The sequence below is a fragment of the Pterocles gutturalis genome, unplaced genomic scaffold (assembly GCF_000699245.1).
Source record: "Pterocles gutturalis isolate BGI_N339 unplaced genomic scaffold, ASM69924v1 scaffold16815, whole genome shotgun sequence".
NCBI classification, from domain to species: domain Eukaryota; kingdom Metazoa; phylum Chordata; class Aves; order Pterocliformes; family Pteroclidae; genus Pterocles; species Pterocles gutturalis.
In genome coordinates, this window is record NW_010143738.1 from 64,235 (window position 1) to 80,810 (window position 16,576).

General features: G+C 39.5%; 1 protein-coding gene across 1 annotated transcript in view; it reads right to left on the bottom strand.

Annotated features, from left to right (window-relative positions):
- ANK3 (ankyrin 3, node of Ranvier (ankyrin G)) overlaps positions 1-14,631 on the bottom strand; it is a gene marked incomplete at its 5' end in the record, with an annotated part of 72,624 nt that extends 57,993 nt beyond the window's left edge. The window contains 4 exons of the mRNA XM_010084849.1: positions 5,432-5,538; positions 11,470-11,557; positions 12,717-12,728; positions 14,508-14,631. Coding sequence (XP_010083151.1) covers positions 5,432-5,538; positions 11,470-11,557; positions 12,717-12,728; positions 14,508-14,631 — 331 coding nt within the window. The remainder of the gene's footprint in view (positions 1-5,431; positions 5,539-11,469; positions 11,558-12,716; positions 12,729-14,507) is intronic.
- Between the last annotated feature and the right edge of the window lie 1,945 nt (positions 14,632-16,576).

Here is a 16,576-nt window from a genome sequence, read left to right on the forward strand (position 1 = left end):
GAAAGCTGATGATAGCTGAGCGTGTGGAAGGGTAGGCCAATGGTTGGTCTTCAGAGCTGACAAGGAGCCAGCTTGTGACTAGCTGTGAAGAGAGTTCAAGACAATTCATTAAACTTTACTATGAAGCAAAGTAAAATAGAAAGCAGGGACCAAAAACCCTTGGTCACGGAAGGGAGAATACTGAAAGGAATCTGTTATGATTGGTGCTTTGGTGACTTTTTAAAAAATGTGCATGGTTTTTGTCTGCAGAGAAGATGGGGTGCCACTTCAGACTACACGGAAGCGTGCAGGGCAGAGGGGTGGCTGACTGGAGCATCCCTTCAGGGTTGGTGCAGCAGCAGCTCTGGGGAGGCACATCTGGTCAGTGCACCACAGAGCGATGGAGAGAGCAGCCTCCCAGGGAGCTTGGCAACACTGAGCTTGGCCTGAGGGCTCAGTACAAGGCAATGTTTTGGAGAGCTGCCTATCATGTACATGATTACTGGAATGTTAAGGCAGCTCATAATTAATTTAAAAAAAAAAAAAAAAAAGGAGTTTTTCATCATATGCAAAAATGACGAAGCTTGCACTCAGATAAGATGCCTTCTCTGTATCCAAAGTATTTAAATGGATTTTCAAAAATATGTAGGCACCTCAATGAACTGACTTCAAATAATACAGAAATCAATGGAAGCTAAAACTAAGTACCTATAAAAATCAGGCCCCAAGTTCCCAGGTACATTTAGAGTGTAGATTTCAAGGTCATGCAGAGATAGCTGAGTTGGGTTTGATGACAGGCACTGATACCAGTCCAGCCTTGGCAACCTGGGGCTTAGGACTGCTAATGCACACTGCTCACAGCAATGGTAGATTAACCCTTAACATGAGTCTGTGCCCTACCACAGGAACTAGCCCATTACAGCCAGCTTTGGTGTCTACAGCACGCTGCAGCCTTCAGTGAAGACAAAACCTTTACCAGATCAGCCTTTATGCATATTGCTCCCATACAAAGGTTATCATTGTCAACAGCATATTAATTATCTCCTTGTTTAGTTTTCAAATCAGTAATTTACTGTTTAAAACAATAACAAGAATTCCAAACAGTATTTCATGCACTTTCTATCAAAAAGATTAGTAGCTGATGCTTACCCAAATTAATGCTACACTAATAATGGAAACTACAATATGATCTCTGAAACACAACGCTAATTGCTAATGAGCATTTCTACTTGAGTACATGGAAGGGATGAGGATGTGGGTGGATGCACTACAAATGTCTACAAACACTCTGTGGGAAAAGAGTTAAAAAAAATAAAATGAGGATTCACAGAAAGCACAGAGTTATCACCTTGAATCATACTGGGGAAGTGGAGAGGAATAGCTGCAAAATAATTTAGAAAGCAAATGGGAAAAATTAATTTAAGATAATTAGACGCAAGCAACAAAAAATATCAATAAATACAAAAGAAAATGTAACAATCAAAAAAATAACAAAAGCAACATTTTCAAAGGTCAACTTTAGAAATTATTTGGCTTTTGCTTTGCATATCATGACCTGTGTCGTATAAAATATGCTACACATGAAAAAAAATCCAGAAGAGTTTATTTAATTCATCAGCACAAGCTTATAACTTCTCTGAGAAATGCAGAAGCACATGGACAAAAGAAAACCATTTGCAATTTGCTTCGGTCAACAGAGAATTTATTGTAAAACAACTTATTTATTTAATTCCCAAAACATGCTCCACTGTGCCATGCAAAACCAGTTCTTGTACTTTTCTATAGCAGTTTATTTTCCAAAGTATAACCAATAAAGATATGTATAGCAGGATACTTGAAAGGAGTATCACTCCATGCCATTCATTACACTGCTTTCAAAAATTAGTTCTGTGTGTATAGGAGTCTGGAGTAAACGATAATTAATCTGATGCATTCCACCTTGCAAGACTGGATTCTGAGCTTCTCAATATAGAAGGCAGTGTGACATTAATTTCTTTCTTTCAGCTAAGAAAACCAAGGAGTTAAAAAAGGCAACACGAAGAGAGCACACCCACATTTTAGTTTGGGAAAGTTGCATAAATAAGCTCACATCTGAAAGCTGAAGGTCATTTTGGTGAAGGGTCTCTCCCCTTCCAGAGGCCTCAAGATTCATGACACATTTTAATGTGTTGCTTACAATGGACCCTGTTCAAAATATATGCTGGCAAAACAACTTATCTGAACTCAAAAAAGGAAAACATAAAACATTATCTTGGCTTAAAAAAAAGGAAAAACCAGAAGAGTCAAAATTACTGCCAATAATTCCTTCTTTCTTCCCTTTCACTGGCGCATTGCTGGATCTCCACATCCTGCTCCCAAAATTTCCCCTCTGCCACAGTTAAGAAATGGGAACAAACTTTGATGCTCTCTTCTAGCAGTAGGTAAATGGGAAAAGAGCAACCGGAGGGAGCAGGCTGCAGAGGAGCTCCCCTCACACGGCACATTGCAGAGCTGGGGGAGGATGAGGAATGCCAAGAGCAGTGAGGTCAGGCCCTGGCCACAGGGTAACATGGACCACAGACCACGAGGGCTGCTGACAGCAGATGACCCCAGGCAGCATATCTCTGCCTATGACCACTCAAAGAACCCAGGACAAAGCCAGGGAATGGAGCACTGTGAACAAGCAGAAAAGGAGTTGCTTTTCAGAGGAAGACTGTCAGAAAAAAAGTGCAAAGTCCCTATCCTCTGCACATCAGATATGCTGAAGTACTGGAAGATGTGAAGGGAACATCTGCTGATTGTCCCTAGATGAAGATAAGAGGGAAAACCAAACAGTATCATATTATAACATGGGGCCACAGCTGAAAGAAAAATAAACATCAGTGAGGTTTTTTTTCTAACAACAGAACCGAGTCATCACAGCATCATTTCTGATGGACTTCATCTGTCAAATGAGAAATGTGACAAGTCAGAAAAGCTATACCTGTTTGGAGAATATTTTGGCTCTTAGATTCTCTCCCTCCCCTGCAGCCCCCCAGGTGGTTGCACTGCTGCAGGTCTGCAGCCCCTTCCCCTCTGGGCAGCAGCTAAGGCCACATTTGTGTTCATAGGGACTGATGTACAAACGGAGCAGATCTGAAGTAACTGACACAAAAGATCCTATGTTGACAGAATATATTGGTTTTGGAGGGTTGGAACCATTAGTGAGAATGCTGAAGAACTAAGGGCAAAGAAGAACTGTCCCAGAGGACTGGCAGGACGCAAACATCAGACTTGTTTTGTATCAGGACAAAAAGGAGCCAGAAAATTTTAGACTGATCAGTCTAACCCCAATTACCAGAAATACTTAGGAATAAATTATCCAGACATCAATCTATAAGGGCCTAAATCAAGAGATTACAACTCACCTACCACCAGTCCTCAAAATAAAAACAAGCCAAAATGGAAATGGCAAGAGTAACTCATGTCAAAGGAATTTAAATTCCTTCTTTGACAAGGTAACTTACCCAGTGGATATGTGGAAGTACCATCTTGGAATTTCACAGTAAGCAATCAAGGTATAACATAGACAAGGTAAGTGCACAATCATCTGAGAAGTTACCTCAAAAGAGATACTATCAGTGCTTTACTGTTAAACTGAAACTTCAAATGGAAATTTCACTGTGCTGTCCTAGGCCAGGTACTAAACTAATGTTTTCCCTTACAATTTGAACACTGGACAGAAGGAAGGTCTGAGAAGTCTTCGGAAAACAGGATCAGAATTAAAATCTATCTTGCTAAAGTGGAAAAAGGGTGTGGAACCAACAAACCGAAATACAGTAAAGGCAAATAGAAACAGAGGGAAGAAACCAAACACATAAGTGCAAAATGTAGAAAAAATAACCAAACTGCAGAATTTCAGAAAAGAACCAAGAAATTCCAGCAGATCACAAGTATCTGTCAACAGAAACTGCAGTTACCAAAATAATGATTCTCATTATGGCATTGCTTGACATCAGGTGTGTCACGTGTCAGACCAAAGAGCTAGTGATCCTGACCTAGCCAGTACTGGTGACATGTCTTTGGGAGTCTGGTGCCCAAACTGCCTTAGAAATAAGCTATCATCAAAGAGAGGAGAGCCAGGGGACAGCAGCAAGAATGCACTGAAACGTGGAAAGCAGCACTTAGGAGAATCTGGGACATTTTAGTCTATAAAAGAGAGGATTACATGTCTTCCAACACATGAAACATTGTTAAGAGACCAGTAAGATTCTGTTCTCCTATACTACCTATGGACACGAGAAGAAATAGGCTTAATCTGTAGGAAAGAAACGTTCATATGAATATCAGGGGAAGAAATACCATAACAAAGGATAGTGAAATACTGAAGCTGGGGGACCACAGAATCTCTTATTTTTAGCAACTATGAAGAAATTAAATATTTTTCAGGAATGGCTTGGCTACATTTTATCCTGCTGTAATGCAAATGGATGGACTACCAGCTCTCTGAGGCCTTTTGCTGATGTATCTTATCTCAATAAACAGTAGACTTCAGCTTTTCATACTGTAATTCTTGAAATTTCAACTCTGGCATTAAACATATGGAGTGTTTTATCAGCTCAGGACCCAAAAATCCACCGTTGCCTAGTTCTGTTCAGCAGAAGCAGGTGCTTACATGTTTGTGGGACTTTAGCTTTAGATTTGTGGGACTTGCTGGTATTTTGAAACTGAAATCTTTTGGTATATGCTGCACTCATTTTCATTATAAGAATGCAATTAGTCACAAAATGGGTAAGCAAATTAAAAAGGATATGGAATTTTATGTCCTGATGTTGAAAATTAAACAACATTTATACTAGACAATCTCCTATGCAATGATTCATCTCAGTTGCACATTTATTTGTAATTAATACACATTCAAACATTACTACTACTGCATTTAAATTAAGGTTATGTGGTACTGTCAAGAAGCATCACAACTACAGTGATGACTCATACGTAAATGAATAGTGTTCCTAAAGTCAAACTATAGATACTCGAGAATAAGCATGTGTTTGAAGGTAAAAATAAAATAATTATTTAAATTAAAGCCCGCCATTTTTTCTTCCATGGAAGAACAAAAAACATAACATTGTATCTCTTATTTTGTATTCCAAATAATTTAATACAATTCAAACAAAATCACCTTATGACACTTAAAAGCAAAGCATAAGCAACAGAAAAAGCAAAACAAGGCTATTAAAGAGAAGCCTGTGGGATTACAATGTTTTGGCTTTCAGAAAATTAAGTGCAGAAGCAAGTTTTTGGTTTGATATGCAAGAATTTAGAATTACTCCTGTTATTAAGCACCCTCATTGAAGTCAGTGTGGATTTTGCCACTGGCTTCAACTAGAGCAGGAACAGGCATGTTATCAGCCACTACAGCAGGCTGTATTCTTCAGCTAACAATACACTTCCACGTTTAAAGATAAAAGAAATTCGTTAAGTGACCTACCCAGAATGGATGGGACTTGAAACAAGGTTAACATTATCCAAGGTGTCTGCGGCCCAGCTATAGTGTCTCAGAGAATCAGAATCAAACTCCCTTTGAAATGTCAGGTGCTTAAAAAAAGAATACAAAAGATAAATTAAAATTTAAAATTAACATGAAGAACACTTGTCTTAAATACATACTTGTTAATATAATTCTAGTAAATTTAGATGTGGACCCTTTCCACATCACAGTGCTGACATCACACATGTTAAATTACTGGAAATCCCGCAACAGAAATATAGAACCTGCAGACAAATTAATCTTGCATATATTCAAACTTTCTTTTTTGCCCACTTATCCCACTTCCTTCAGTTACAACTGTGGCCCTCTCTAATCTTTACTTACATGTGCAGCGTTAAAAAGAGTGAAAAAAACATTACCATTTGTACTGCAATCATACACTGTATAGACAGGCAGTCTAATATTCCCCCACAGAAAATGCCATTGGATCGATCCTTATTCAAGAAGAACCTGTGAATAACTTCACTGAGAGTTTAGCTGAAGCTGTGAATGCATGACCAAGCTCCCGGTGGGAGGGTTTAGTTTGTCTTTATACATGTACAACCAGCATGAACACTGTCTTCAGGAGTGCCACTGTCCCTACTCACCTATATAAAAATAACTCTAGCCCTGTGAAGCACTGACGCTCTGGTGTTATAATTAACTGCCCCATCTGACAGACACGGAGGTGTAATTTGTTTCTTGCTATTGCCCATGGACATGAGTGTGCACACTCATGTGTCCTTTGCTCCACAACAAGGTCTCACACTATAAATCCTTTTATCTGTATAGTAAAGCCATTCTAGTAAAATATTCTTTTTTCTTTCTTTGTTTCTTTCTTCCTAGGAAATTAAACAAATGAAATTTTCAAATACTTTATGCCTGTATTTCCAGGGTGATACGAAAGCCTCTAAACAATTTAAGCATCATCAGAAGCTGCATTAATAAAACCAAATCAAGAAGGTGTCATGCAACACACACAGACTATCTTCACCCAGGATGGTGTTAATGTTGTCAGTGTTTCCTCTGAGTAGGTTGTTTTCTGCTTACAGGCAAATACACCTAGAGAGAACAGAGTCTGTGAACTGTAAAACCTTACAGGCTGTTTCCAAACTAGAGTCTGTGAGTTCAAGACAAACCTGAGCCAAGCACACACTTCTACACAAGAAATTTTTATTATTTCCACCTTTTTTTTAAAAAAAAAAAACAAAAACAAACCTGTACTGGAACATAGAGGTAGTGAAAATTAATTATTTTGAATAGAAATATCAGCATTAGTAGTAAATCTGCCAAAGTCATAAGCATACAAAAAAATTTCTGTTGAGAAGCTTCAATAAGCAAGCAGATAGTGCTCTGTTGTTGGACAGAACCTGCAACCCAGCCATCATCACTCTGAGGTTTCAAAAAACTTCTCTCTTTAAACATTTATTTTATTTTAGATGAGCAGCCCAGATTTCCTTCCAAAAACCATTCACATTATAATTTACTGCCAATCAATAGAAACATCCACAGGGTACAACTTTGCTCTGTCATCTGTCCAACACTGTGCCACATGCCTTGATGCCTCCTTCTGTTCCACCTTAACTCTTTTATTAGGATCTTTCATTAAACTTTTTGCTGTAAGATATGCACTTTAGGCCTGATGGTCAAGCACAGCGGACAATGACAGTAAGGGGCAAACCGGCATATGTTAAACACCAAAATACACCATCAGACATAAAAGATAAAAGGAATGCCATTAAAACAATGATGATTAAGCAATGGCAGTGGCTTTAATTAGCACCATTTTGAAAAATGTATCATAATTTAGTTTGATGAAGGCAGTTTTCTAACTCTTTCCAATAGAACAGTAGGGATTCTCCTACATTTCCCTGAAGAGATGCAATTTAGGCAGGAAAGCCATTGCTGTGGATTTCTGCTATTCCAAGTGATCTAACTTTGCAAGAGCTCATACTGAGTACGTTATTACTTTTGATACCAAACAGTGTAAGATCCAGACAGTTGGTCTCAGAAGTTGTAAACATTTAGATAAACAAGAATAAATTTATTCCTTTGCTCAGTGATTATCATCAAAAATAGGTCAAAACATAGAAACATAAGAAATGTGTTAAAAAAACAACCCCACAATTTAGGGTTTGTCATTCAAATGCCTGCTAAGCCATAACAGTGTCACTGCACTGAGGTCCAGGCGTGCACCAGGACACACACCGCAACAAATAAATTTGGGATCATGTTTGCTGTAACAGAAGAAAAGTTTCTTCAGCAGTGTGACACAGGAAGCTAATCCTAGGGCCACATAATTTCCAAGGAAACACCAGCACTCTAAAATAATCTGTGCTAGACAGAAGTGCTACTACGCCCACTAAATTGCTGTAGGTTTGCTTACACGCATACATACAGTTCCTTAGTCTAGTCCTTTGTCCTGAGATCCTGCCAGCATATCAGGTGACTATATCTTTTGGTGCATTCTGTTCTGAAAAAGTGCACTCAAACAGATCTCTTGGACATATTTATAGCCAGCAGAAGCACAAACCCTGCAGCCAAGAATTTTGGCAGAGAAAGAGAGTAAGAAAAGCTAATAGTCGAACCCATGTATCTTACAGTACACATCTGTTGATCTCATTTTGTCGGTCTGTTGAGGTGCTGGATTTTCCAGGCAGGCAAAAGAAATCTTCCTGCGTAAATTGCAATGTAAGCAGTTCAGAAGATGGTACATCATCAGCAACATCAAATCACAGGATTCATCCTGTGTTTGCTCAGGCCCCATTGCTCCCTCCGTGGACTGACAGAGATTAAATATGCATTGCTAAAGGGCGTGGGCTCGTTAGATGCAAATACATGTATAGAAATACTGATTGCTCTGCTGACAAGGATCCTTCTGGTTGTGTAACTGAATATCCAGGCTGCGTAATATCAAAGTTCAGCAAACAGAAAAATTTATGCTTCCTCCCAGAAGAATTTATCCAGACAGAAGAGATTCAGCAAGCTGCTATGTAACGAACAGCCTGATTCATCCTGCCTTTGGCTTATTAAATTCAGAGGCTGATGTAAATTATTCCATGGAGAAAGTCATTCTGATTTGGTCTGAGTTGCTGCATCCATGGTAACACACCAGGACACAGAAATTTAACTTTGTTCCAGACAGGTTATGAGGCACGTTATGGCCTGGACTCAGACTTCCCTGGTGAACAGGGTCAGCAATAAACCACCAAATGCAAACAATGGAGAATATCTCAACTTCTCAAGGTATTATTAGAAACTCTTCCCTGATACTCAATATGTCATGCTGGCAGTCGGGTTCAGTAAAAACTGGTTTCAAATCCTCCTTGTTTGACTCTTTCTAGACTCCCAAGTCTCCCAGTGATCTTGGGAAGGGGTGGCTGTGGGATCTTCCGTTTTAACCTGATCAAGAGGCTGACACATGCCCCTTGCTCTTTTATATAATTATTTTTGTGATAAAATTAATTCCCTTTACTCTGAGACTTTTTTGTTGCCATGAACTCTAGACAGGTCTGAGCTTTACAAAAGAAGAGAAATGGAACATGCAGATAGGCAATGGCTCACTCCTTCAAAGTAGTGTGATACCCCAAACCAGCCTTAACTCCTATCAGTTTGGAGCTGGACATTTTAGGATATTAGTTTTGACCCACAATGATCTTCGATGTTGTGAATTCCATTGTTGGAACATGAGGCAGTTTTTTATGCTGCTTTCTACTGCCACAGCAGAGATTATCTAGAGGCCCAGTAATGTACAAAGGGAGGGATGGGAAGAAAAGATGCAGTGGTATTCTCCATCTCCTAATTGCACTCCTCCTGCTTCAGCCGGAGAGCTGTAAAGCTTACCACCACAGGTTTGGGCTGGACTGAAGAACACAGGAATTCCAGAGGACAGGCATATTTTTTTTGTCAGGACTTTGAGGTTTGCAGAAGCCGTAGTAGAAAATGTTAGCTGGGCTCCCTTTTTCATGAAGACAGTTTGTTGCTTTACTGTTATTTGTTTTTCAGGGGATCATAGCTTTACTAACCTCTCAAGAGAGGACTGACATTTTTTTTCCACTATCACCTCCACCGTTCCTGATCCCCTCTTGGACTTGAGAAACTCAAAGCTTCTCTAGAGGATTAAGATTAGAGTAACATTTACAATTAGACTGTCAGCCAGGCCTCCAGCCTGGCTTAATTTTATGTGACAAATTTGGACCAGCACTGAACTGCAATAATTGCACAATCATTGCTGGAACAAAAAAATTGAATAAACACAAATGAAAACAGCCTATGCTACTGCTCAGCACCAGCACTAGAAGGTTTTCATATTCAAGAACATTCTCAGCTCAAGAGCCAGCACTGCAAGAGATCCTCCAGAAAGCAGAGAGGTCCATGACCACTTGTAGAGAATATGAAGCTTGCCCCAACATAGAGCTCCTGTACATGATGTGGTGTCACCTCAAAGCCTCCACATACAGATAGAATTCTTATTTTTCTAGGGGAATTTTGTAAGACAAAACAGGTTAATACTGCACACTTTAAACTACGTTCTTTAAGAGTTATTCGGCATAATGCTGGTTTTAATTCTTGTTATTTGATCAAAGGCACCCTAGCTGCTAAATCAACGCCATCTATTTTGATAGTAATCACAAAAATGGCCAGAATCATAAAACAATGTAATGTGTTCTCAGACTGAAGAGCCTCCCTCTCCTCTGAAATTTCCACTTAATGAAGGCTTAGGAGTAAGAAGCGTCACAGTTACTTTAGGTTCTCGGTCTTGAAATACAATTTCTTGTTCCCAGCACGAGTAGTTGTAGACTTTATTTTCTGACTTCAAAACAAACTAAAGCAAAAAGATTAATGCTATGCAATATTCAGAAACTCTCCCTAGCTAGCTGTTGCAAATAAAGGTTATTGAAGGTTTACAGCATTTCACTTGAAAGTAACAACCTAATAATAAACATTCAGTTGCTAAAGAGAGAATCCAATTTCTGATATTGTCATAATGCTATAAAAACTGTGTGCAAAAGCCATAGTAAAACTAGGTAATTTATACTACACTGGAATTTACAGACTAAAACAATCAAGGTTTGAATTGTCCTGCTCTATGGACCCTTTCCCCCATGAAAGCCTCCTCTGAAATCAATAACCCCCTGTTTAGAAATACTTGCCGCTGCCAAGAGGAACCTCTTTGAAAACAGCAGTAGAAAACCTGTTTCATTACAATCCACCTTATGCTCTTACAGCACATAAACAACAGTTCCACTCCATAGTCCTTTAATTCCAAGTAAAGATTTCTATGTGGATTTGTATTCAGCTTCCTAGCAGATCTCTGGCCTTTGTGTATCAAGAAACTCTTGAGGAAATCAGTTAGATTTGAAAATCCAAAGCAGTCTACCAAGAAAAATGCTGATGAACTCAAAGCTCACAAAGCATACAGTACCGTACCATCTCCAGCATTAGCTTTTAGAAAGACTTTCCCACGCCATAATCAGGTCAAAAGATTCTGCTTTTGTTGTATTAGTCATTGCACAAATGTTTGGAAGATAAATAAACTGGTTAGTGCAAAATAGCTTAATCTTTACAAGGCCAAATTCTTCCCAAGGGTGGAAAAACAAGGACAGCAGCTGGAGTCCCCTCTATGTGGACAGAACGGGTGAACGTAATCCCCAGGTTATACAGGACAGACAAAGGTTTCTTAGTGTAAAACACATTGCTCCCAGTGTACCAAAGCAAAGGACACATGTAACATTAAGCTCATAGATGCTCCCATTGACTTCCATGCACAACCTCAGAAACATAACTGGTCCCTTTTGACTTGGGACCCCATCACTCTGTCTCTTGGAGGATCAAAACCCCAGTGTGGTAAACCCATGATTTCTCTCAGCTCCTTTCTTCTACCTTATCAATAGTTAAGAGAGTAGCAACAACCTCTGCAAACATGGCCGAGTGCTGCAGGCTGTCATCCCCTATAAACACGAGGCATGAACAGCTGCTGGCAGAGATGCAGCACATACCTGATCCTTTGCTGGTACCAGCAGTTCTTCAATCATCATGCTGTCTCGGGCATAAGAACTTCTGTTCAGCGTGTAGGACCTATCCGAACTGAAGGAGCGGAGGCTGTTGTATTTACCATTTATCATAGAAAGTGCAGGTGACAATGAGATGAACAAAAAACAAAAACAAAAAAATTAATACATGCAACTTCCAGGGATAGCATAAGATGGCAAAACATACATAATCTGTGAAATAAATACAGGGGAAAAATGGAATTATAAGTATTGGACTGCAGTTAAATATTCCCTTTCCTATAACATACATAAAGCAAAATCACAACATTTGCCAGTAATGCCGTGGCTTTAGAATAAATCCAGAAAATTGTATTCAAGTATTTAGATGAACTTTGATAAATGTCTTCGTGCTCTAATCCAGAAAGGAGGGAGACCCATGAGGGCACGTCCCAGGGAGAGCTGTGGGTAGGTTACAGCACCTGCCCACATGGCTCAGATTGCTGAATCAGGTTTAACTAAGAGCAACTTTTATGTGTTGTCATTGTCTTCGTGGCTGAATCACTTTTGACTTTATTATCAATACCCGAGTTATTCCTTTAGTTAGAAAAAAGGATAATAATTTTGAAATGAAAGAAGAAAGAAAAGAAATTTGCTTATTGATGATTAAATACAGATTACAATGCTTTGGGAATGATGTTGTGCATGCTAGACTATTTAGAAATAACTATGATCACTCTGAATGTGTTGCAATCAAATCAACATAGGAGCATATTACACTTAACCCTGGAAGGTACATTATGGTATGTGTTAAAAACATGCTGCAGGCCTTGACATGCTTACTACGTGACAAAAAATAAAGTAGTAAAAAATGTGAACTAATAAAAAGCAACATCCAACAACATATTATACTGTTGAACTAGTAACACTTTTCAGACTCAAAACTCTACAACTTGTTCCATGCATTTTGTAGTTGTTAATCAAGCTTTTCTAGTCCCTTAGCACACATTCCTCCTTGTGCTGGAAGCAGGACTGGGACCTTAATCACACACTGTAGGCGTATGTTAAGCAGACTTTTACATGATAAAGGGCATAGAGAAATCAAGTTACATTTGTTATAACAGAAGGTTATTCTCTAAGGCTGAGCCCAACCCTCCTGGCCAAAAATAAAAGCATGTCACTTTCCAATGTTGAATAAAATGAAGATGTGTGATGGCAGCAGCAGAAAGATGTAACACGATGCCATGCCTTCTTACCTGACTTTTGGACTAAAGCAATTTACAGTGGAAAAGAAACAGGAGAAATAGAAAGCAAATAATCAGACAGGAAAAGCAAGATGTTATGGCTGGATGGTTTATATATTTAATGTGTTTATTTCTTAATGTTACACTCAGAATCAGTAGTAAGATATACGCACTGAATATTTTTTGTTAAATAAAATACTACACAGGAAGAAACACTGTATTTATCTCCTCTGAGCATAACATGTGCAATGTAAAAAATGAGTTCCGCAGCAACAAATAGTAATGGCACTGCTAAAATCAGAAGCATGGGAATATTAGTTTTCTCTCAAATAAAAGATAAAACGAGGTTGAACCCTCAGATCTACCTAACAGATCTTGACTGTGAAATTCTGGTCTCCCACTTGCACAGTGAGAATTTAGGTGTATGCGGGAAGAGTACTGTGATGAGTAAAAGGTGTCCTGCAAATCGGTGCCCAGCTTTGTACACGAAGTGCACTCCCTTGCCACCATCACCGCAGTGCTTCAGACCTGACCACATCCAATAGTGCTGTACCATGACCTTGCTCATGTCAATTTGTGTTTAAAAGCAGCATGTCAGCTTTGGTAATTAAGTTTACAAAGACAGAAGATTCTCCCTCCAGATCTGTTCTGCTGATTTTATAGCTAATGGGCTGTTTAAATGCCTTTTGGCACTCCTTGTGAATGTATTATTAGATAAATACTTATTAACTTACCTAAAAATTGTAAGTGAAGCAAAACATGGCTGGGCACTACTAAAGAGGAAATTTGCACTGCATGCTTGCGTTTCTACTGCAACCATAACAAACAAGACTGAAGGGTAGGTTATCTAAGCTTTACCTTAGTTGGCTGGGAGTTGCCATTCACTGTTAGAAAATGAACTCACTTTTTAAAACAGATCTTTAAACTACAGTATAGGAAAAAGTCCTCAAGGTTCCAGCTTACAAGGTTTAATTATTAGTTTCAGCATGATTCAACTGTCAGTAAATACACTGCAAATCCACAACTATGAAAGCAATCTCTGCTCATACAGTTTTAACTGTTTTGAGCAACGCACAGGGCAGGCTTTATCAAGATTCAAAAATGAAATCTAAACCATTGATCTAGAAATACCCAAGTTGAAATTGCTGGTCAGATATTACATTAAGTTTAAAATATTTTATCGTTCACAGAAACTTTGGTCTGTTTTCTGTAACGCATAATCTGTTCCCTGTCAAATGAAACTCTGCAACAAATTTAGAGTACACCTGCTTTTCTATTTTTGGGAGCATTTTTCTTTAATGTTGGCTATCTCTATTGGATTACTCACTAGCACCCTTAAAGAAATAAAAGCACCAAAACAGCAAAATGATTGTCATTCAGTTTTTCTGGCATTTACATTCTTCAGCTAAAGTACTCCACTAAGGAATACCCTAATGTGAGTATCCATCTAACCAGCGGTAGTGAAAAGAAACCCATTTTTGTTAGCTGCTCTAAGTCAGTTTCTAGACCAGTTGCAAACTGCTACCAAAGAAGAGCCTTGGAGATGCTCAGAGCATGAACATATACCAGAAAAAGCGAATAGTTTTCTGTATCATTGCCATAAGAAGCCAACATGAATACAGAATATTAAATAAAACTGCAATGAACATATGCTTCAAAGTCACAGCATTATCACAACATGGAAGCACACCCCCTCTACTTTGCTTTGAAATTGACTCCAGCTTTGTGTGAAAGAGCGCGCTTGGTTTGTAAAAAGTTGTAACTGTGGTGACATGCAAACACAAGAAACAGCAAATACAATACCTGGCCGAGCGGGCTCCCAGGCTGAAGCCCATGTATCCTTCAGCAGGCAAAGAATCATCTCCCAACTCTTTCAGATCCTGGGGTCCAAGGTATTTGTCCGTGTCACCTGTCATTGCATCCTCACCTGCCAGTGCAAAAGCCAGGCTGAAATCAGAAACTACATATATTATAAATGTTTGTGTGCTTAGTAAGTCATAACGCCCTTCTCTGCTTGACAACAAGGAATCAATCCCGTCACCCCCACTTCCCCTAAGGCTTTTTCCATGTAGTGTGTCAATTATCTACCCTCTGAATGGGCCTGAGAAAATAATTTTATTGGGGGCAAATGTAAGAAGCAAAACTCCACCTTGACATAAATCCAATTAAGTTATACAAGGGATGACTTTTGCCCAATCATTAAAGCATGCTAAAGGGCTCTTCTGTACTTTGCACCATTGCACTCACTTTTGCCTTGTGTACTGAAAAGTCCAAGCTGATAAACTCAAGTTAGGTTATTCTGCCTGCAAAAAACCAAGAAAACAAAAAACGAAAAAACTAACAAACAAAAAGAAACCCACTCAAAACTTGTCCACAAGAGATGAGAGACAGCCTGGTTGCTCATCAGTACTGAAAAATGCAGCAAGCTTGAATGGCCGCTGAGTAAAAGAAGAGGCCCGCCTTCCACCCTAGGTATCCCTCAGTAACTTTCGCAAGTTTGAAACTTTCGCAAATTTGAATGTAAGAGGAGATTATTTACTCCTTTTTTTTTTTTTTTTTTTTCTTCTTCCTGCAGACAAGTACTCCATGGAGCCCCTCAGTGCGGAGGCAGCGGGGCGAGGCCCGGCGCAGCCCCGCGGGAGCAGAACAAAGCCTGTTCCCAGCGCCGCCGCCGGAGCCGGACCCACCGAGGCGACAGGGTTAATACGGCCCGAACCCCAGCCATACGCGGTACGCGGACCACCGGTAGAGAAGCAGATGCTTCGAGATTTTTAGAAGAAAATGAAAGGAAGGAAAGTTAAGTCTTCGGCGAGGAGGGCGGATGCCGCGAAGGGTTAAGGGCGCAGCGCGCTCCCGCAGCAGTATTTGCATACATTACATCATGCAAACCCACATTCCTGCACTGACACAGCAAGTCCAAAATATGCTTTTTGCGGTTGTAGGATTTTTTTTTTTTTTTCCCTGTTCCCTCAAGAACACGGAGCAGAGAGCTCCCGGTAAGCTCATTGCCTGCCTGCGCCCAGGCTCTGCTCCTTTGTTGTGAAGGCGGTTTAGGTTTGTAAAAGTTGCACACTGGAGAAGTTTTAACAGCGTGTTCTGGAAGGTAAGTGGCTCCGGAAGCCCAGCGATACGTTTCCCACTTCCATTCACCGAGTTTAGACTAGTTTCCATTCACTTAACTCAGGAAACCACCGGCGAGCTCTGGTTTTAAACTAACAATTCTAAAAATACCCCTCCAGCTACTGCTTTGCGAACGGCAAATAAACAGCCCAACCTTCTCCTCCAGCCCAGCAACAACCAGTATTTAAAGCAACAGTTTAAAAGCTCAAATGTTCACAATATACGAGAAAGCAATCAAAAAATCAGAAACAGAAACATTACACATTAAGTTAAACTTTAAAAAGTCTTACTGTTTTGGAAAGCCGTTCTCATCAGTCTGGTCTATAAGAATTTTTTCCCTGGTGTTTCCAAGAATTCCTACTAGTCCTATTAGCCGTTAAGCAGTGATTTAGAGTTAATCTCCAAACCAGCACAAGCAAATTAATCCCTGTGGGTCATATTCGCTTTCCACACAACAACCGAGGAGATCTTCTTAAGATCTTGATCTCTTCGTATGTATTTTAGGACATGTGCTCTCAACTCAGATCAAAGTTCTTTGCAAATATGAAACAAAATGAAAAATAATGACTAGAGTTTAAAAAAAAAAAATCCCCTTTTAATCACTCTACAGACATCCCTTTAAACCTTCTGCTGATTGGATTACAGCCTCCCTTGGCAAGACTCTCCAATGGTGACATAAATGCAGGCACTCCAGTTATTTGTATGTAAATAGGGGTGCTGCGAGGGTGTAGTTTTTCTGTAACTTGATCCCG